The sequence below is a fragment of the Carcharhinus amblyrhynchos genome, chromosome 3 (genome assembly GCF_965287045.1).
Source record: "Carcharhinus amblyrhynchos chromosome 3, sCarAmb.v2.hapA, whole genome shotgun sequence".
Taxonomy (NCBI): domain Eukaryota; kingdom Metazoa; phylum Chordata; class Chondrichthyes; order Carcharhiniformes; family Carcharhinidae; genus Carcharhinus; species Carcharhinus amblyrhynchos.
The window spans coordinates 76,864,866-76,886,925 of record NC_137326.1 but is presented as its reverse complement, the minus strand read 5'-3'; the positions used below and the strand labels follow the sequence as shown (position 1 = coordinate 76,886,925).

At 47.9% G+C, this 22,060-nt stretch overlaps 1 protein-coding gene across 5 annotated transcripts in view; it reads right to left on the bottom strand.

Moving 5' to 3' along the window:
• Positions 1–22,054, bottom strand: part of yeats2 (YEATS domain containing 2) — a 141,910-nt gene extending 119,856 nt beyond the window's left edge. For all 5 annotated transcript variants that reach the window (XM_080185391.1, XM_080185393.1, XM_080185394.1 and 2 more), the window contains exons 1-2: positions 21,728–22,054; positions 16,360–16,478 (exon numbers count right to left, since the gene is read on the bottom strand). In XM_080185391.1, coding sequence (XP_080041517.1) covers positions 16,360–16,459 — 100 coding nt within the window. In that variant the 5' untranslated portion in view covers positions 16,460–16,478; positions 21,728–22,054. The remainder of the gene's footprint in view (positions 1–16,359; positions 16,479–21,727) is intronic.
• Positions 22,055–22,060: the final 6 nt, after the last annotated feature.

The window sequence follows — 22,060 nt, the reverse complement described above, 5'->3', positions numbered from 1 at the left end:
TTACTGACGACCAGTGGCAGCCCTGTGTACCACCTACAAGAAGAATGACAGGATCTCACCAAGGCTCCTAAAGCAGCACCTTCCAAACCCATGACCATTACCACCTAAGTCAAAGGCAGCAGACACCTGGGAACATCATCACCTGGAGATTCCCCTCCAGACCATTCACCGTCCAGACTAGGAAATATATCGTCATTCCTTCATGTCACTGGGACAAAATCCTGGAACTCTTTCCCTAATTGACTGTGGGTGTACCTACACCTCAGGGACTGCAGCAGTTCATGAATGCAGCTTACCAACACTGAAGGAAAACTAGGGATGGGGTGGCCTAGACAGTGACGCCCACATTGCATGAAGGAATTTTTTTTTATATTCATTCATGCGACGTGAGGATCACTGGCTGCCATTCATTTAATACCCATCCTTAGTTACCCAAGGCAGTTGAGAATCAATCACATTGCCATGGCTCTGGAGTTACATGTAGGCCAGACCAGCAGATTTCCTTTCCATAAAGGACATTAGTGATTCAGATGGGTTTTTCTGACAATTGACAAACGGTTTAATGCTCATCAGTAGATTTTTAATCCCTGATTTTTTTTTATTGAATTCAAATCCCACCATCTGCTGTGGCAGGATTCAAACCCAGGTCTCCAGAACATTAGCTGAGTTTCTGGATTGCTAGTCTATCACTTGGCCATCAGCTCCCCAATAAAAAGGTCATGTCATGAAATTTCCAGAAATATGTCTGATCAGAGTTGACAGCCTGACTTTACTATGCACTGGTTATTCCATATATTAAAGTGTTTATCTCCTTAATTAGATTCTGGTCTGCAACTCAGGCAGTGTCTCACTATCACTGTAAAATCCACCAGTCATACAATCTTTGAGATCTCTGTATTCTTTCCTTCAATTTTGGTCTCATGAGCATCCCTAATGTTAATCACTCCACCATTGGCGCTCATGCCTTCATCTACAAAGGCCCTAAAATCTGGAATTCCCTCGCTAAACCTTCCCACTTCTTTTCAATGCTCTTCAAGCCTATCTCTTCAGCCAAACTTTTGATCATCTTTCCTAATAGCACTTGGCTCAGTGTCAAATTTTCTATCACACTGCTGTGGAGTGCCTTGGGACATTTTGCTCTGTTAAAGGTGACTTACAAGTGCAAGTTGATGTTCTTATACTAATTATTCTGACTTCCTGGAACTAACCTTTCAAGTCAGATGGTTGACACAACAATACTGAGGGAGTGCTGCTTTCTGGTACGAGACATTGAACCAAGCTCTCAGGTACTGGTAAATGACGCCACAGCACAATTTGAAGAAAAGCAAAGGAACTCTTCCTCGTGTCCTAGCCAACATTTTACTTTATCCCTCAATCAAAATAACAAGAAACAGACTAGCTGGTCACTATCACATTACTGTTTGGCTGCTTACAGTATGCAAATAGTTGTCACAGGCCACAAAAGGAAGAATAAAAATACAAGATCTTTGTTCAAGAGAGAAAAAATTTAAAGAAGCAATTAAATGAAAATAATCAGGCAAAGATATGTTGTGTGTTAGAACAAGGATGGCCAGGCAGTGATGGATGGAAACTAGAATACAGAGCAGCATCTTGCTAAGTCACAGGGGTGTCATCTAGCTGAAAAGCCAAGAGATTATTGCTGCATCTTTTCAGGAAGGCCCACTGAACTACAATCCAATCAGGTATTAGTGAAGCCACTTGCAGGATTTCATGTAGTGGTGGAAATCACAGAATTATTCGACATTCTATCATCAGTTTGATGCATGAGGTTTTTTGAAGTATGCTCTGAAAGTTGCTGAAACAAAAGACGAATTTGCAGAGGAAAAAGACATTAGATACACATCACTTTCTGACACTTTTTTTTTAAATGTTTGGACTGGATCCATAAAAAGGCAGGAAACTGATGCAATGCAGGGCAATAGCAGCAACTCTGAAATATTTTTGTGGTGGGTGTCACTGTTTATGTTGTAATTGATATTGTCAGACTGTTTTACCCTACTTCGCCCTACTTCCTATAAGGAAGAATTCAAGTCAGAATACATAGGCTGTGCATTACAGAGCCTCTCACTATGCCGCTTGACAGACAGCCTATTAGTAACTCACTGCCAGAGTCACTTTCTAGCCCCCTGTGTAATTTCTATCATTCATTGATGAAGAACTGAATCCGTAACATCTCAAGAGGTCATGAAGCACGCTATATAAACCAATCAGGCATTAGTGAAGCCATTGGCAGGCCTTTCATGCAGTAGCGGAAATCACAGAACTGTTACAAACGCAGGAGGAGGCCATTCAGCCCATCGCATCGCTCTCCAAATGAATACTATAGGTGGGATTTTACGGCCTCACCTGGGCAAAATCGTAAAATCCCAACCCAGGCTAACAGAGATTTCAGTTCTGAGAATCTCACCCACCCCGGAATCAGGGCGAGCAAGGTGGTAGAGTTTCAGCCTACGACTTAGTGCCATTCTCCTGCCTTTTCCTCGTATCCCTGCATTGTTTCTATTCAAATAACCACCTCTCTTGAATGCCTCAATTGAACCTATCTCCACCACACTTCCAGGCAGTGCATTCCAGGCCCAAACCATTCATTTGTGAAATTTTTTTCTCACATCACATTTGTTTAATTTGCAAATCATATTAAATTAGTGCCCCCTCATTCTCAATCCTTTTGCAAGTGTCCTGACCTATTCTATCTAGCCTCCTTATGATTCTGAACATCTCTATCAAATCTCTTCTTAGCCTTCTACTCTCCAAGGAGAACAGTCGCAACCTCATGACTGAAGTTTTCATTCCTGGAACCTTTTTAGTAAACATCTTCTGCACTCTCTCCAATGCATTCACATCCTTCCTACGGTGTGGCACGCAAAACTGTACACAATATTCCAGCTGAGGAAAATTAGTGTCTTATATTAGTTCAGCATAATCTCCTTGTTTTTGTACTCTATGTCTCCATTAATAAAGGCTACGATACGGTATGTTTTGTTAACTGCTCTCCCTATCTGTCCTACCACGTTCAATAATCTGTGCGCAAATACGTCCACCCTCTTAAGAATTGTACCTCTTATATTGTCTCTCTATGTTCTTTCTACCAAAATGCATTACCTCATACTTCCCACACTGAACTTCATCCGTCACCGAAGTACCCACTCCACCAACTTTTCTACGTCAAAAATTAATTGAATTTTAAATTCCACCAGCTGTAATGGTGGGATGCAAATCTGATTCTCGAGAGCATTACCCTGGGTCTCTAGATTACTAGTCCAGAGACAATACCATGATATCATCACCTCCTTATAATTTAAAGCTGAGTGCCTCCACAACAGTCACGCCACATAGAGTCACACCTGAAAATCTGGTCTTGGAGGTGACACACCCAAAAGCACCTCATGTTTGCAAGCAAAACAGCAATGACTGGCTGAAATTCAGTTATTATTCAAAAAAGCAGTTACTTACATGCAAGGGAATCAAGTTAATTCTGTCAATGATGGCTAATCAGAAAGATAGGTCCATCAGACTGGAACAAAGAGCAATCAGATGGATTGTTCTAATCATAATATGCTGCCAAAGAGAATGATTTTATGCCTTCCCCCACCCTCTCTGGCAATATCAGATGTAACCTGCAGGTAAAAATTAAGAGGAGGTGGGTGTTCACTAGGTAGTGACCTGGCTGACTTCCTAACCACAGCCTAAGTCCAGCTGAGGACTAAGAGCACATTTTGACAACAGCATTCTGCATTCATCATGCCTGAAGAAAATAAAGTATAAGATTCCAAGAAGTGTGCCATGAAAGCCCAGAAGAAGGCGTCAGCGAAAAGCAGCAAGTGGTGGTCCAGGAAGGAGAGTTACTCCATCTACATCTGCAAAGTAATGAAGCAGGTTCACCTCGACACCGGCATCATCTCCAAGACCATGAGCATCATGAACTCGTTCATCAGTGACATCTTCGGGCACATCGCAAGTGAGACTTCCCACCTGGCCCATTACAACAAGCACAGCACCATCAGCTCCCAGATGATCCAGACCGCCGTGCGCCTGCTGCTGCCTGGACGAGGGAGCGAGCTATCTTGGATCTGGTGTTATGTAATGAGGCGGGTAGAATTAGGGACCTTGCGGTGAAGGATTCTCTTGGGGAGAGTGATCATTGTATGGTGGAGTTTCTGGTGCAGATGGAGGAGGAGAAAGTGGGATCCCGGACACGCGTCCTTTGTCTGAACAGAGGGGAGTACGGTAGGATGAGAGAAGAATTGGCGAATGTTGACTGGGGGAGCGCGTTGGAAGGTAGGTCTGCTGAGGAGCAGTGAAGGATCTTTAAGGAGATCTTTCTTGGTGCTCAGCAGAAATTTATTCCGATGGTTAAAAAGGACCGTAGGAGGAGAGGTAATAAGCCGTGGATAACGAAGGAGGTGAAGGAAAGTGTTAAATTAAAAGCGGAGGCGTTTAGAGTAGCTAAGAGTAGTGGGCGAGAAGAGGATTGGGAGAGGTTTAAATGTCAACAAAGATTGACAAAGAAATTGATAAAGAAGGGTAGGATAACCTATGAAGCTGGGCTAGCACTTAATATAAAAAAGGATAGCAAGAGTTTTTATAAATATATAAAAAGGAAGAGGCTGGCTAGGGTGAACATTGGACCCTTAGAGGATGAGAGGGGGGACTTAGTGGTAGGGGATGGGGAAATGGCTGAGGTCTTGAATAACTTTTTTGTTTCGGTCTTCATGGAGGAGGACGTGAATAATTTGCCGGGTGTTAGCGATGGAAAGGTGGTAGGACTGGAGGGCCTGAATGACATTATTGTTACTAGAGAGGCGGTGCTCGACAGACTAGAGGGACTGATTGTGGACAAGTCCCCAGGACCGGATGGAATGCATCCGAGGGTTCTGAAAGAAATGGTGGAGGTGATAGTGGATGCCTTGGTGGTTATTTTCCAAACGTCGCTGGATTCCGGGGAAGTGCCGGAAGATTGGAAACCGGCTAATGTTATGCCGTTGTTTAAGAAGGGTGGCAGGCAAAAGGCGGGGAATTATAGGCCGGTTAGTTTAACGTCTGTTGTAGGTAAAATGTTAGAATCCGTCATCAAGGAGGAAATAGCGAGGCATCTCGAGGGGAATTGCTTGATAGAGCAGATGCAGCACGGTTTCGTTAAGGGGAAGTCGTGTCTGACAAATTTACTGGAGTTCTATGAGGATGTGTCTAGGGCGGTGGATAGAGGAGAGCCGGTGGATGTGGTCTTTCTTGATTTTCAGAAGGCGTTTGACAAGGTACCTCACAAGAGGTTATTGCAGAAGGTAAGGGGGCATGGAGTTGGGGGTAGGGTGTTAGCGTGGATAGAGGATTGGTTGTCAAATAGGAGGCAGAGAGTGGGGGTTAATGGGTGCTATTCGGATTGGCGGTTCGTGACTAGTGGAGTGCCCCAGGGGTCGGTGCTGGGGCCTCAGCTATTTACCATTTATATAGATGATCTGGAGGAGGGAACCGAGTGTATGGTGTCGAAATTTGCTGATGACTCCAAGATTGGTAGAACGGCAAATTGCGCGGAGGGTGTGGAGAGTCTGCAGAAGGATCTAGAAAGGCTGGGCGAATGGGCCAGGAACTGGCAAATGGAATTTAATGTTGGCAAGTGCGAGGTGGTCCACTTTGGTAGGAAGAATGGTAGGAAGGACTATTACTTATGTGGCAAAAAACTGCAGCAGGCGACGGTGCAGAGGGACCTCGGGGTCCTTGTGCATGAGTCGCAAAAACCCAGCCTGCAGGTGCAGCAGGTGGTCACGAAGGCTAATGGGATGCTGGCCTTCATAGCGAGGGGGATTGAATATAAAAGTAGGGAGGTCTTGCTGCAGCTGTATAGGGCATTGGTGAGGCCGCAGCTGGAGTACTGTGTGCAGTTTTGGTCGCCGCACTTACGCAAGGATATTTTGGCCTTGGAGGGAGTGCAGAGGAGGTTTACTAGGCTGATACCGGAGTTGAGGGGGTTGAGCTATGAGGAGAGGCTGAATAAACTAGGCTTGTACTCGTTAGAGTTTAGAAGAATGAGGGGAGATCTCATTGAGACATATAAGATGATGAATGGGATGGATAGGATAGAGGTGGAGAGACTCTTCTCGCTCAGAAAGGACAGTAGGACTAGGGGCACAGCCTCAAGATAAAGGGGGGGTGCGGTTTAGAACGGAGTTGAGGAGGAACTTCTTCACTCAAAGGGTGGTGAATCTCTGGAATTCTCTGCCCGTTGAAGTGGTGGAGGCTACCTCGCTAAGTATTTTTAAGACGCGGGTTGATGGGTTTTTGATAAGCGAGGGGATTAAGGGTTATGGGGAGAGGGCGGGAATGTGGAACTGAGCCACGACAGCTCAGCCATGATCTTATTGAATGGCGGGGCAGGCTCGAAGGGCTAGATGGCCTACTCCTGCTCCTATTTCTTATGTTCTTATGTTATGTTCTTATGAAAACTGGCCAAGCATGCCGTGTTAGAGAGGACAAAAGTGGTGACCAAGTACACCTATACAATGCACTGAAAAACACACTTTGCCTGGGATACCAAATTAAACAAGATGCACAAAGATACTGAGGAGCAGCCTGAAGAAGGGGTAATACTGCTGAACTATTTCAGTGCATTCAGTGAGGTGAGAAATAATTCTGGAGAGATAAAGATAACAATGGCCTTTCAGCCCACCTTCCTCATCCTCAAAACAGCATCAAACAATTTCATTGTCCAAAAACTGCTGCAGCTGCAAAATATTAAGCATGGGGCCTAGAAGCCCCAGCACCACTGATGACAATCACTACTCCAGTTACCAAAATTTGCAGTTCAAACAAAAGAAACAATCCCATTGTAAAGCTCAGGACTATAATACATTTACTTGGGCACAGGGAGTTAGATCAAGGGAACTCAATTTCTGACACGTTTCTACAAGAATTTCACTCAACTTAAGGCAATTTATCTTGCTCTGGTAGTCCAATAATTAATGAATTCAAGCAAACAGATGAATGACTGCACTAACAATGCAAGAGAATTTTAAACTAAAGAGTTTTAAACTAGTGAACTTGCCAAAGTCAGAATAACAGGCTCATTTGAGACCTCAGGAATGGTTATGCCTGCTTGTTTGCAAGTCATCCCAGTAAATAAGTCACTGCTCAGAGTTAGGAACCATGGCCAGTGGGAGAACAAGCAGATTTTCGATGGTGATAATGGATGAGCTAGAATCTTGAGGGACAACTGCTTCCAGATAGAGGATCCTTCAGGAAGAAGAATAATGTTTACCTTAAGCACAGATGAGGAAGGCCAAAGGAAACAACTTCAAGTATTCTTTTCCTTCGTCAAAATGCTCATTACATTTGAAAAAAGGAAGGGTCGTATCAGCAACTGAAAATTCACACCATGCAAGTGCCAAGCAATCACCATCTCCGATAAGAGAGAACCTAACCAGCTTCCCATGACATTCAATGGCATTACCATCGCTGAATCCCCCATTATCAACATTCTGGAGGTTATCATTGACTAGAAACTGAACTGGACCAGCCATTTGAACGCTCTGGCTAGAAGAACAAGACAGAGGCTAGAAACCTTGCAGCAAGTAACTCACCACCTGATTCCCCAAAGCCTGTCCGCCATGTATAAGGCACAAGTCAGGAGTGTGATGGAATACTTTCCACTTGCCTGGATGAGTACAGCTTCGATAAACTAAAGAAGCTCAACACCATCCACGACAAAACAAACTGCTTGACTGGCACCCCATCCACCACAATAAGCATTCACTCCCTCCACCATCACTGCACAGTGACAGTAGTGTGTAAGATCTACAAGATCCGCTACAGCAACTCACCAAGGCAGCTTCAACAGCATCTTCCAAACCCACAACTGCTAACTGCTTCTACCTATAAGGACAAAGGCAGCAGGTACATGGGAATACTACTATCTGTAAGTTCCCCTTCCCACACACTATGCTGACTTGGAAATATGTTGTTAGGTCAAAGTCCCAGAAATTCGTTCCTCACAGTATACCTACACCACAGTAGGTTTATGAAGGTGGCTCACTATCACCTTCTCAAGGACAATTAGGGACGCGCAACAAATGCTGGCCTAGTCAACAATGCTGACATCTCACAAAAGGATTTTTAAAAATTGAACAGGAGAGTGCAGGACTGCAAGGTTGGAGAAACAAGTAAAGGATCTGCTGCACACACTAACAAAAGAAAAATAAAATCTCACAGCGTTCATAACCATTCCTCAGGAGCAGTCCACCAGTTCAATTTTGGCATATTAAAAGTTACTTTTTCATACAAGTGGAAGATTTAATCGGTAACGGGAATGTGACAGATTTAAGAATCCCTTCAGAAGGCACTTGAAAAGATATTGCACAAGAGTTACAATGGGAAGCGGTCGAGGCAAATAGCTTAGATGCTTTTCAAAAGGGAACTAAATTAGTACATGACAGAAAACAAAATTAAAAGACAAGTTGAAAGGCTGAGATGAAAGAGATTGATTTGAAGGAAACCCATGTGCAGTATAAACACCAGCTCAGACGAGCTGTCTAAATTACCTGCTTTTGTGTTGTAAATTCTACACAGAATCATAGAATCACTACAGTGCAGGAGGAAACCATTTCGCCCATCAAGTCTGCACTGGCTCTCAGGCAGAGTTTCTTACCCAGGCTTATCTCCGTAAACCCACACATTTACCATGGCTAATCGACCTAAACTACACACCTTGGGACACTAATGGGCAATTTAGCATGGCCAATCCACCTAACCTGCACATCTTTGGACTATGGGAGGAAACGTGAGCACCTGGAGGAAACCCACACTGACACAGGGACATAAGAACATAAGAAATAGGAGCAGGAGTAGGCCATCTAGCCCTTCAAGCCTGCCCCGCCATTCAATAAGATCATGGCTGATCTGAAGTGGATCAGTTCCACTTTCCCGCTTTCTCCCCATAACCCTTAATTTCCTTGTCTATCAAAAACCTATCTACCCGTGACTTAAATATATTTAACGAGGTAGCCTCCACCACTTCAACAGGCAGAGAATTCCAGAGATTCACCACCCTTTGAGTGAAGAAGTTCCTCCTCACCTCTGATCTAAACTGCCCCCCCTTATCTTGAGGCTGTGCCCTCTAGTCCTGCTATCCTTTCTAAGTGGGAAGAATCTCTCTACCTCTATCCTATCCATCCCCTTCATTATCTTATATGTCTCTATAAGATCCCCCCTGATCCTTCTAAACTCCAACGAGTACAGACCCAGTCTATTTAGTCTCTCTTCATAGTCCAACCCTCTCATCTCCGGTATCAGCCTAGTGAACCTCCTCTGCACTCCCTCCAAGGCCAATATATCCTTGCACAAGTGCAGCGACCAAAACTGCACACAGTACTCCAGCTGCAGCCTCACCAGCACCCTGTACAGTTGCAGCAAGACCTCCCTGCTTTTATATTCTATCCCCCTCGCTATAAAGGCCAACATTCCATTCGCCTTCTTGATCACCTGCTGCACTTGCAGACTGGGTTTTTGCGACTCGTGCACAAGGAGCCCCAGGTCCCTCTGCACCGTAACATGTTGCAGCTTTTCGCCTTTTAAATAATAATCCCTCCTACTATTATTTCTGCCAAAGTGGATAACCTCACACTTGCTAACATGATACTCCATCTGCCAGGTCCTCGCCCACTCGCTTAGCCTATCCCCCTGCAGACTTTCCACACCCTCCGCACAATTTGCTTTTCCACTCATCTTTGTGTCATCAGCAAATTTTGTCACCCTACACTCAGCCCCCTCCTCCAGATCATCTATATAAATGGTAAATAGCTGAGGCCCCTGCACTGATCCCTGCGGCAATCCACTAGTCACCAACCGCCAACCAGAATAGCACCCATTGATACCAACTCTCTGCTTCCTATTAGACAACTAATCCTCTATCCACGCTAACACCTTACCCCCAACTCCGTGCACCCTAACCTTCTGTAGCAACCTTTTATGAGGCACCTTATCAAACGCCTTTTGAAAATCTAAAAACACCACATCCACCGGTTCCCTTCTGTCTACCGCACTAGTCACATCCTCATAGAAATCCAATAAATTCATCAAACATGACTTCCCCTTAACGAATCCGTGCTGCGTCTGCTCCATCAAACCATTCTTTTCTAGGTGCCTCGCTATTTCTTCTTTGATGACGGATTCTAGCATTTTTCCAACTACAGACGTTAGACTAACCGGCATATAATTCCCTGCCTTTTGTCTGCTACTTTTTTTAAACAGCAGCGTAACATTAGCAGTTTTCCAATCTTCCGGCACTTCCCTGGAATCCAGCGAATTTTGGTAAATAATCACTAAGGCATCCACTATCACCTCTGCCATTTCTTTCAGAGCCCTGGGATGCATTCCATCCGGTCCTGGGGACTTGTCCACCTTCAGTCCCATTAGTCTATCAAGCACTACCTCTCTAGTGACAGTAATCGCATTCAGGCCCTCAACTCCTACCATCCTTCTATCTTTAAGATCCGGCAAACTATTTGTGTCCTCCTCTGTGAAGACCGAGGCAAAAAACTTATTTAAAGCCTCAGCCATTTCCTCATCTCCAACTGCTAAATCCCCCCTCTCATCCTCTAAGGGTCCAACATTCACTCTAGCCAGCCTTCTCTTATATATTTGTAAATAACTTTTACTGTCCTTTTTTATATTTAGTGCTAGTTTAACTTCATAGTCTATCTTTCCTTTCTTTATCACCTTCTTAGTCATTCTTTGTTGATTTTTAAATTTTTCCCAATCTTCTAAACGCCCACTACTTTTAGCCACTCTGAACGCATCAGCTTTTAATTTAATACTCTCCTTTATTTCCTTAGATAACCACGGCTGGTTATCCCTTCTCCTACATTCCTCCTTTACCCTCGGAATATATTTCCGCTGAGTACCGAAAAAGATCTCCTTAAAAATCCTCCACTGTTCCTCAGCCGTCCTACTACATTTGCCAATTCCTCTCTCATCCTATCGTACTCCCTTCTGTTCAAACAGAGGACACAGGTTTGGGACCCTACTTTCTCATCCTCCATCTGCATCAAAAATTGAACCATACAATGATCACTCGTCCCAAGAGGATCCCTCACAATAAGATCCCTAATTCTACCTGCCTCGTTACACAACACCAGATCTAAGATAGCTCGCTCCCTCATAGGAGAATGTGCAAACCCCAAACTGTCAGTCACCCTAGACCAGAACTGAACCCAGATCTCTGGCGCTGTTCAGGCAGCAGTGCTAATCATTGTGCCACCATGCTGCCCTTAGGTGCATAAAGAAGCTTACTTTTCAAGTTATTTGGACAACTAAAAAGACAGAAAACTAGGCCAATCAGCTGCAAGACATATAAACAGAATCTTCTACCTATTCCACCAACAAGTAGTGTGCAAATTCACAAAGTGTATTGTTGTAAACTATAGAAGGAAGAAGTTGGCTAATACTTCACCACAGATAAGTCAGGCAGTACAGTTGTTATAGAAAGAATAAGGAAGACTTATCCTTGGAAAATGTGTCCAAATAGGATAGAGAAACAGAGAGAGCTGGAGTAAGATACACAGATCACTAAAAGTAGCAATTGAGATTAAAAAGCCATAAAAAAGCAAACAAAGCACTTGGATTAATTTCTAACGATGTAGAATTAAAAAGCAGACAGATTATGTTAAAGTCATACAGAACCATGGTTAGATCACTAATATTATCGTGAACAATTGGCCTCCACATTATATGGAGGATATAGATAAACTGAAGAAGGTGCTAGAAAGAATTAAACCAGAATTGTATTGGTATATTAGAATTATACCAGAATTGGGAAGCTGTGTCCATCAGGAAAGAATGAACAGAGTAAGGTTCTTTTCTGTAGGAAAAGGTGGAGTCATGCCAAATAGAAAACTTTTGAGATTATGAATAATTTTAACGAGTTGGTGTGACGATGTTTCCACCTATGGAGACGACCAATACTAAGGGATATGATACAGGATAGTCACTAATAAATCTAATAGGAATTCAGGAAAAATGTCTTTATCCAGAGTGTAGAATTAGAATATGAAACCTGTTTGCACATGGAAATGAATAGCGTACGTGCATTTAAGGGAAGCTAGAAAAACACATGAGGAAGAAAGGAATAGAAGGTAATATTGATGGGATAACATGAAGAAGAGTGTGAGGAAATTGGTGTGCAGCACAGGAATGGACCTGATTTTTTGAGCGGTCTGTTAAAGTTAAGTGAATATTTTGTAATACTAAAACAAGTTCAGGTGGATAATATCAGAGAAAACATAATGTGGATAGAAAAACCAGAGGAAGGACAGGAAGCAGGAGTTACGGCCATCAAGAGGTATTTGGACTGAAGATGGATCAGATGTGTTGTACCCTGGGGTCAGAGCTGGGTCCACTTTTATTCGTGCAAATGACGTGAACTTTGGTAAAGACAGCACAATCTCAAAATTTACTGATAACAGAAAATTAGAGGGTTTACCAAAGAGCAGGACTTAAGAACGGCAGATAGGTTAATGCATGGTCAAACAGGTAGAATTTAATGCAGATAAGTACAAGATAACATTTTTGGTAGGAAAAGCAAGGAATGGGAGTATACAGCGAAAGGATGAATGTGTGAGGATATTTATAGAAAACCACAATGAATAGTAACAGTATTCTGGATTTTATAAATAGGAGCACAGTGTAAAACTACACAGGGCTAATAACGAATTTATACAAAACATTGTTAATTCCATGGGACTGTATGAAGTTTTAAGTGCTTCATTATAGAAATAAAGATAAAACCATAGAGAGTAAAAGGGATAGATTCACCAGGATAATTCTGGAGTGGAATTCTACAGGTATACAGAAATCTGAGATACTGAAAATATTTCAGATGAAGTAGAGAAGGCTAAAAGGAGACTTAATTGAGTTTCTTCTAAAATTATAAAGGGTGATGATCGAGTGACTAAGGCTGGGGAATCTGAGATGGAGGTTTTTGCAAACTGAGTGAGGGGTAAAGTTAAGAGAAAATACTTTGCATAGCAAGTTGTTAGGAGCAGGGAATAAGAACATAAGAAATAGGAGCAGGAGTAGGCCATCTGGCCCTTCGAGCCTGCCCCGCCATTCAATAAGATCATGGCTGATCTGTCGTGGCTCAGTTCCACTTTCCCGCCCTCTCCCCATAACCCTTAATCCCCTCTCTTATCAAAAACCCATCAACCCGCTTCTTAAAAATATTTAGCGAGGCAGCCTCCACCACTTCAACGGGCAGAGAATTCCAGAGATTCACCACCCTTTGAGTGAAGAAGTTCCTCCTCAACTCCGTTCTAAACCGCCTCCCCTTTATCTTGAGGCTGTGCCCCCTAGTCCTACTGTCTTTTTTGAGCGGGAAGAGTCTCTCCACCTCTATCCTATCCATCCCATTCATCATCTTATACGTCTCAATGAGATCTCCCCTCATTCTTCTAAACTCTAACGAGTACAAGCCTAGTTTATTCAGCCTCTCCTCATAGCTCAACCCCCTCAACTCCGGTATCAGCCTAGTAAACCTCCTCTGCACTCCCTCCAAGGCCAAAATATCCTTGCGCAGGTGCGGCGCCCAAAACTGCACACAGTACTCCAGCTGCGGCCTCACCAATGTCCTATACAGCTGCAGCAAGACCTCCCTACTTTTATATTCAATCCCCTTCGCTATGAAGGCCAGCATCCCATTCGCCTTCCTGACCACCTGCTGCACCTGCAGGCTGGGTTTTTGCGACTCATGCACAAGGACCCCGAGGTCCCTCTGCACTGTCGCCTGCTGCAGTTTTTCGCCACGTAAGTAATAGTCCTTCCTACCATTCTTCCTACCAAAGTGGACCACCTCACACTTGCCAACATTAAATTCCATTTGCCATTTCCTGGCCCATTCGCCCAGCCTATCTAGATCCTTCTGCAGACTCTCCACACCCTCCGCACAATTTGCCTTTCCCCCAATCTTGGTGTCATCAGCAAATTTCGACACCCTACACTCGGTTCCCTCCTCCAGATCATCTATATAAATGGTAAATAGCTGAGGCCCCAGCACCGACCCCTGGGGCACCCCACTAGTCACCAACCGCCAATCCGAATAGCACCCATTGACCCCCACTCTCTGCCTCCTATTTGACAACCAATCCTCTATCCACGCTAACACCCTACCCCCAACTCCATGTCCTCTGACCTTCTGCAGTAACCTCTTGTGAGGTACCTTATCAAACGCCTTCTGAAAATCCAGAAAGACCACATCCACCGGCTCTCCTCTATCCGCCGCCCTAGACACATCCTCATAGAACTCCAGTAAATTTGTCAGACACGACTTCCCTTTAATGAAACCGTGTTGCGTCTGCCCTATCAAGCAATTCCCTTCAAGATGCCTCGCAATTTCCTCCTTAATGACGGATTCTAACATTTTACCTACCACAGACGTTAAGCAAAAGGCATATTTTAAAGGAAAACTGAATAAATATCTGGAACAGGGAAAGATACAAGGAAAATACGCCAGATGGTACAATTAGCATTGGATTGGTCCAGCTAAGAGCCAACAGAGGCTGAATGGCACCCTTCTGTGTTCTAAGTTTTTCTAGTTCTGCTGTTCTAAATTCAGTTCAATTGTTCTATCTTAAAAGCATTTAGGTTGTAAGAGTAAAAGACTGAGGAAAGTGAGGGCTTCCATGGTCTTGACCTCCTGGGAAAGAATGGGTTGGGAGAGGAGGCATAAAAATGTATCAATTTCAACACAATGAGATTACAAGAAGAAAAGCATGTAACAACTGAGGAGGAACTAGCAGCATCAAAAGAAAATCATGAAAAGTTGCTGTGTGGAGGGGAAGTTTGAGACATCAATCTGGGAATTATGACTGTTGGCATTGGGAAGATTTCCACTTTAAATCTGTAGTCTATGCCACCATCTCTGCACATTTCACCATGTTCTTCAGTCCCATCCTTCTCCAGAAATGCCTCTCAGACCCATCTGTCTGCTTCACGCTCAACTCAATTTCACATTTGAGTGAGAAGGTTCCCCTGATTTCATGCTTTATTCCAAAATTCCCCATTTACAATTTCTATCATAGGACCCCTACAGTGCAAAAGAAGGCCATTCGGACCATCGAGTCTGCACCAACTCTTCAACAGGACATCCCATCCAGGTCTTATCCCCATAGCCCCGAGTATTTATCCTGCTAATCCCCCTAACCTACACAACTTGGGACGTTAATGGGCAACATAGCCAATTCACCTGGTCTGCACATCTTTGGGCTAACCACCACTAGTCCACTCCACCTTGACCAATGATAAGTAGCTATAATAGAATTCAGGTGTGTCACATCAGCCTGAGATTCCTGATCAGCCATGCTTGATGCAGAATGGCACCCCTCAAGCTTTAAGCCTCTGTCAACAGGCTAGCGACTTGTTCAAGGAAAAACAAGCTATGGGAACAGATGAAAGTCTGCCTTGTGCACCCAGGAAATGGGTTAGAAGAGGAGGCATAAATATGTACCAATTTCAATACAATGAGATTACAAGAGGAAGAGCATGTAATGACTGTGGAGGAACTAGAGTCTAAACTAGCAGTACCAATAGAGAATCAAGAATGACACTTCACTGCAATGTTAATACAAGCCTACTTGTGACCAATAAATAAACTTTAACTTTAAGGCTGCTTTGGGGGGGAAGGTTTGAGAGATGGATCTCCCGTCAGTGGGAGTTATGACTGTTGGCGTCAGAAAGATTTCCACTTAAAGTGTGTAATCTATAACATCTTCTCTGCACATTTCACCGTTTCAACATCTGTATGGCATAATGTTAGGTCACCATTGTACATACACGAGGGAATCAAAGAGGGAAACTGCGAACACTAACAGGGGCACTGTCTGTCACTCTATTGTTACTGGAAATTCAAGTTTTTGCATCATTTAAATAAAGTGTTGGAATCATGTGGTTTCCGTTCCCCTATTAATGTGTCACTTTTAGATTAGGTTCATCCAACTTGAATGATATCAGTTGATGAATGGAGAGATACAATTGGCTTCAGCCCTCTTCCACTGATAATTGGTTTCCACTCTAGAACACTACCTTATGAAACCACATGTCGGAATGTTAAATGAGAAGGGCATCAAGCTTGAATCTGATGCCCTCCCAGTTGCTGATACGTTTCATACATGACGAATGGATAGACACTTGGACTTCACCGCACCGTATGAAAATCAAACAGCAAATGGCACCTTTCCAGAACAGCCAGTCATTTTGTTTTTATTTCACTAGTTCACTGAAATTTCCACTGAACTGCGAGCACAAAATGGAAACATCTCCTTTCTGAAGTAATAAAATGGAGAGTTTGCACTTCCTCACCTGAATGTTCAATTGTTTTATATCGTTTTTCCTGATGACAGACCAAGATATCCTCATAGTCTGGGTCTTTGTCCTCGATTTTTCTTTTCACACCTGACATCTTCACAAAAAGCTTTGTTCTACAATGAAAAGTTCAGTCTTTAAGATTACGCACTTAAGGTGCAATAACGAACAGACTGTGCGTGGGGTACGAACACACATGAGACGGGAGCAAGAAAGACATACATCCCCTAAATTAATGGCAACTGGGTTTCCAGCAGGTTACATGGTGGTAACTGAGCTTCCTTTTACAGTCACCCCATGACACTGAGCGGGAGAACATCAGTAACCCCTTTGGTGGCAGGCACTTAATCTTAACCAGCTAATGAACATATAAAGAATTTGTTCTAATGTAGCAACTTTTGCAACTTCACAATGTCCAAAGCACTTTGGCAAGTTTTGAACTGGTCACTGTTGCAAACACAACTGCCAATTTGTACATGGCAAGATCCCAGAAAAAGCAATGAGATAAATGACATATGTGTTTATAGCAGTGTTAGTTGAAGGATATATATATTAATCTAGAATACCAGGGAGAACACCCCTGTTCTTCTTCAAACTGTAGCACAGGATCTTATAAATCCACCAAGAGGACAGACGGGACCTTAGTTTAATGTCTCATCTGAAAGATGGCACCTCTGACAGTGCAGTACAGTACTCCCTCAGTAATGCACTGGAGCATCAGCCTAGATTAAGTGCTCATGTTTTTGGTTTCACATATTCACAGGTCCTCTCTGCTAATAAACAGACAAGAACACTTAACGCGCTATTAGTGAGCCCACTAAAAAAAACCCAAACCTGTGACAACAGTGCCAGTAATTCAGCATTAATTCTGCGTTGATCAGCTGCTGAACTACTGCTGACTGGACTCTGCAGTTCAGGTATGTGTTTGCTTTAACAACAATGCTATGAATAGTAAAATACTGTTTCTAAAGCTGGTGTTTGTAACGTAAATGCAGTTTTTGGAAAACATGTTGCTCTGATTGCATTTGCAAATTACCAAATAGTGTTGTTTGTATTATGGTCCTAATACCTTGAGGGCATTATTATGACACATAATTCTGATCACAGTGCATTAGGTAACAGAAATCCTCGGTATTTCCAAATGTCCGACGTAAAGCCAATCAGAGCCTAATAATAGGTGTCCATGTGTCAATTTATCTGTGAGCTCACAACGCCATAGTCCATGGAGTCCCTCACAATTTGTAAACAGGCTGAAAGGATTTCAACAGTAATGGCCTGCTGAGTTGTTACTCTGGATAGCAGAATAACCAACAAGTCATCAGAAGGGCCTTTACCAGCAACACATACTGGCTGGACTGTGCCATACTCACCAGGAGACTGAAATTCCCAGTAGGAATATTAAACCATTGACAATGCAGTTTTTATATTGATGTTTCCATACACTGGGGCAGAACAACCTCCTTGCCTTCAAAAGCATCCAGTGTGCCATCTGAAAGCCACCGCCAAAAGCAGTGCTAATCACAAGCCTTGCTCTCCAAAGCATTTCCAAGAATAAAGATGGGCAGTCTGGATCTCAGTGCTCAGATCTTATCATGTGGACATACTCAAGTTATTAACATATGAGTGGATCATTAATGTCAGTTCTTTGGCTGATGTTTCTCAACTGATACCATTAAAAAGCAGAATAATTGATCATTTACTTCATGTGTGTTGGTGGGACCTTGAGTAGAAAACAGCTATCACATTTTTCCATGAAACAGTAACTGCATTTAGGACAATTAATTATGAAACACATTGGAAAAGTGCTGAGGGTGTGATAAGTCACAATGTAAATGCACATTATTTTACTCCTACAATCTGGTAAGTATAACTAGAATATTATTGCCTTTATATCAGACATATCCTCAGAGTATTAGGGTCCCTTTACCCCCCTCCCTCACCACCTTCCCTTTACCCTCTCCTCTTGACACCCCTCACCTCCGTCCCTTTTAATCCCTACCCCTTTACCACCTCTCTGACCCGCTTTCCTTTACCCTCTCCCTCAGCTCCACATCTCATTTAACCCTCCCTCTGACCCTCTTCCCTCAACCTACTCTCCCCTTTATCCCCTCTGACCCACCCTCCCCATAACCCCCTCTGACCCACCCTCCCCTTAACCCCCTCTGATGCTCCCAAACCCCCCTTTACCCTGTCCCCATTAGCTCTCTGCCCCTTTACCACCTCCTTGAACCCCCTTCCCAAACACCACCTCCCCTTTGCCCCCTCCCCAACTCCTCTTCCTGGCACTCCCCTCCCCTTTACCTCTCTCCAGACACCCCTCCCCTGACCAACCCCCCTCCCTTGACTTCCCTCCCCTGACCCCCTTCCCCCTTTACTTCCTCCCCACACCTTCTCCCCACCCCTTTACCCGAATACCCTTCCTCCCCTCCACTCCTCCCCTTTCCCTCGACCCTCCTCCCTCCCTCCCCTTTCCCACTGAACCCTCTCCCCTTTACCCATGACCACTCTCCCTTTTACCCTGATCACTCTGGCCCCTCCCCTTTACCCCTGATGTTGCCTCCCTCCCCTTTACCACTGACCCCCTTGTCTCCCCCCTTTACCCTCGACTCCCTTGCCCCCCTCCCCTTTACCCACGACCCCCTTGCCCCCGAACCCCCTCCCTCCCTCACCTTTAGCCCAATTCCCCTCCCCTTTAACCCTGACCCCACACCCCTCCTCCCATTTACTCCCTTGCCCTCCTCCTCTGCAGCACCTCCCCTCCTGCCCTTTACTCCCCCACCCCTTTACCCTCTCCCCTCACCTTTTTGCCCCCATATCTTTACCCCTTCCCCTAACCCTTTACCCCGTCCCCTCCCCTCCCCTTTATTCCTCCTCCCCTTCCCCCTCCCCTCTTCCCCTCCTCCCCTCTTCCCCTCCTCCCCTCCCCTTCCCCCCACCCCCTGCCCACCCCCTACCCCCCACCCCCTACCCCCTCCTCCTTCCCCCCGACCCCCCTTCCCCTCCCCCCACCCCCTCCTCCTTCCCCCCTACCCCCATTCCCCTCCCCCCACCCCCTCCTCCTTCCCCCCTACCCCCTTCCGCTCCCCCCACCCCCTCCTCCTTCCCCCTCCCCCTTCCCCCCCACCCCACCTCCTTCCCCCCCTCCCCCTTCCCCCCACCCCCTCCTCCATCCCCCCCTCCCCATTCCCCCCCCACCCCCACCCCCTTCCCCCCTCCCCTTCCCCCCACCCCTTCCCCCCTCCCTCTTCCCCCCCCACCCCCACCCCCTTCCCTCCTCCCCCCCCCTCCCCCCCCACCCCCACCCCCTCCTCCCCCACCCCCACCCCCTCCTCCTTCCCCCCTTCCCCCACCCCCTCCTCCTTCCCCCCTTCCCCCACCCCCTCCTCCTTCCCCCCTTCCCCCACCCCCTCCTCCTTCCCCCCTTCCCCCACCCCCTCCTCCTTCCCCCCTTCCCCACCCCCTCGTCCTTCCCCCCTTCCCCCACCCCCTCTTCCTTCCCCCCCTTCCCCCACCCCCTCCTCCTTCCCCCCCTTCCCCCACCCCCTCCTCCTTCCCCCCCCTTCCCCCACCCCCTCCTCCTTCCCCCCCCTTCCCCCACCCCCTCCTCCTTCCCCCCTTCCCCCACCCCCTCCTCCTTCCCCCCCTCCTCCTTACCCCCTTCCCCCCTCCTTCCCCCCCTCCTCCTTACCCCCTTCCCCCCCCTCCTTCCCCCCTTCCCCCACCCCCTCCTCCTTCCCCCCCTCCTCCTTACCCCCTTCCCCCCTCCTTCCCCCCCTCCTCCTTACCCCCTTCCCCCCACCTCCTTCCCCCCCTCCTCCTTACCCCCTTCCCCCCTCCTTCCCCCCCTCCTCCTTACCCCGTTCCCCCACCCCCTCCTCCTTCCCCCCTTCCCCCACCCCCTCCTCCTTCCCCCCCTTCCCCCACCCCCTCCTCCTTCCCCCCCGTTCCCCCACCCCCTCCTCCTTCCCCCCCTTCCCCCACCCCCTCCTCCTTCCCCCCCTTCCCCCACCCCCTCCTCCTTCCCCCCCTTCCCCCACCCCCTCCTCCTTCCCCCCCTTCCCCCACCCCCTCCTCCTTCCCCCCCTCCTCCTTACCCCCTTCCCCCCTCCTCCTTACCCCCTTCCCCCCCTCCTTCCCCCCTTCCCCCACCCCCTCCTCCTTCCCCCACCCCCTCCTCCTTCCCCCCCTTCCCCCACCCCCTCCTCCTTCCCCCCCTTCCCCCCCACCCCCACCTCCTTCCCCCACCCCCTCCTCCTTCCCCCCCTTCCCCCACCCCCTCCTCCTTCCCCCCCTTCCCCCACCCCCTCCTCCTTCTCCCTTCCCCCACCCCCTCCTCGTTCCCCCCTTCCCCCACCCCCTCCTCCTTCCCCCCCTTCCCCCACCCCCTCCTCCTTCCCCCCCTTCCCCCACCCCCTCCTCCTTCCCCCACCCCCTCCACCTTCCCCCCCTCCCCCTTCCCCCCCTCCCCCTTCCCCCCACCCCGACCCCCTCCTCCTTCCCCCCCTTCCCCCCCACCCCCACCCCTTCCCCCCCTCCCCCTTCCCCCCACCCCGACCCCCTCCTCCTTCCCCCCCTTCCCCCCCTCCCCCTTCCCCCCCACCCCCACCCCTTCCCCCCCTCCCCCTTCCCCCCCACCCCGACCCCCTCCCCCCCCACCCCCACCCCTTCCCCCCCTCCCCCTTCCCCCCCACCCCGACCCCCTCCTCCTTCCCCCCCTTCCCCCCTCCCCCTTCCCCCCCACCCCCTCCCCCCTCCCCCTTCCCCCCCACCCCCTCCCCCCTCCCCCTTCCCCCCCACCCCGACCCCCTCCTCCTTCCCCCCCTTCCCCCCCACCCCCACCCCTTCCCCCCCTCCCCCTTCCCCCCCACCCCCTCCACCCCCTACCCCCCCACCCCCTCCACCCCCTACCCCCCCACCCCCTCCTCCTTCCCCCCCCACCCCCTCCTCCTTCCCCCCCACCCCCTCCTCCTTCCCCCCCTTCCCCCACCCCCTCCTCCTCCCCCCCCTTCGCCCACCCCCTCCTCCTTCCCCCCCTTCCCCCCCACCCCCTCCTCCTTCCCCCCCTTCCCCCTCCCCCCCACCCCTCCCCTCCTTCCCCCCCCTCCCCCTTCCCCCCCCACCCCCCCACCCCTCCCCCACCCCCCCCTCCCCCCCTCCCACCCCTCCCCCACCCCCCCTCCCCCCCTTCCCCCCCCACCCCCCCACCCCTCCCCCACCCCCCCTCCCCCCCTTCCACCCCCCCCTCCCCCCCTTCCCCACCCCCCCCTCCCCCCCTTCCCCACCCCCCCCTCCCCCCCTTCCCACCCCCACTCTCCTCTCTCCTCCTTTTACCCTCCTCATTCTCCCCTCTGCGGCCTGTACTTACTCGGAGCCTCGCTCTTTCCTGCGGTATTCTCTCGGAGTCGCGCTGACCCTGGATGGCTGGAAGCCTGCGGCCTCCTTCCCGCGTGGAGCCAAAGCCGAGGCGGACCCAATATCACAGCGGCCGCGGGCAGCGGTCCGAGCCCGGAGTCACAGCCAGCGGCAGCCGCCTCCCGCCCGGCCGGCCGGCTCCCAGAGAGCGGAGAGAGAGAGAGAGAGAGAGACAGCGGGGGGGAGGAGAGAGAGAGAGAACCAGGGCTAGAGAATAGAGGGATAAAGGGAGACAGATTGAGAGGGAGATGGACTGAGAAAAAGAGATAAGGGGAATAGAGACAGA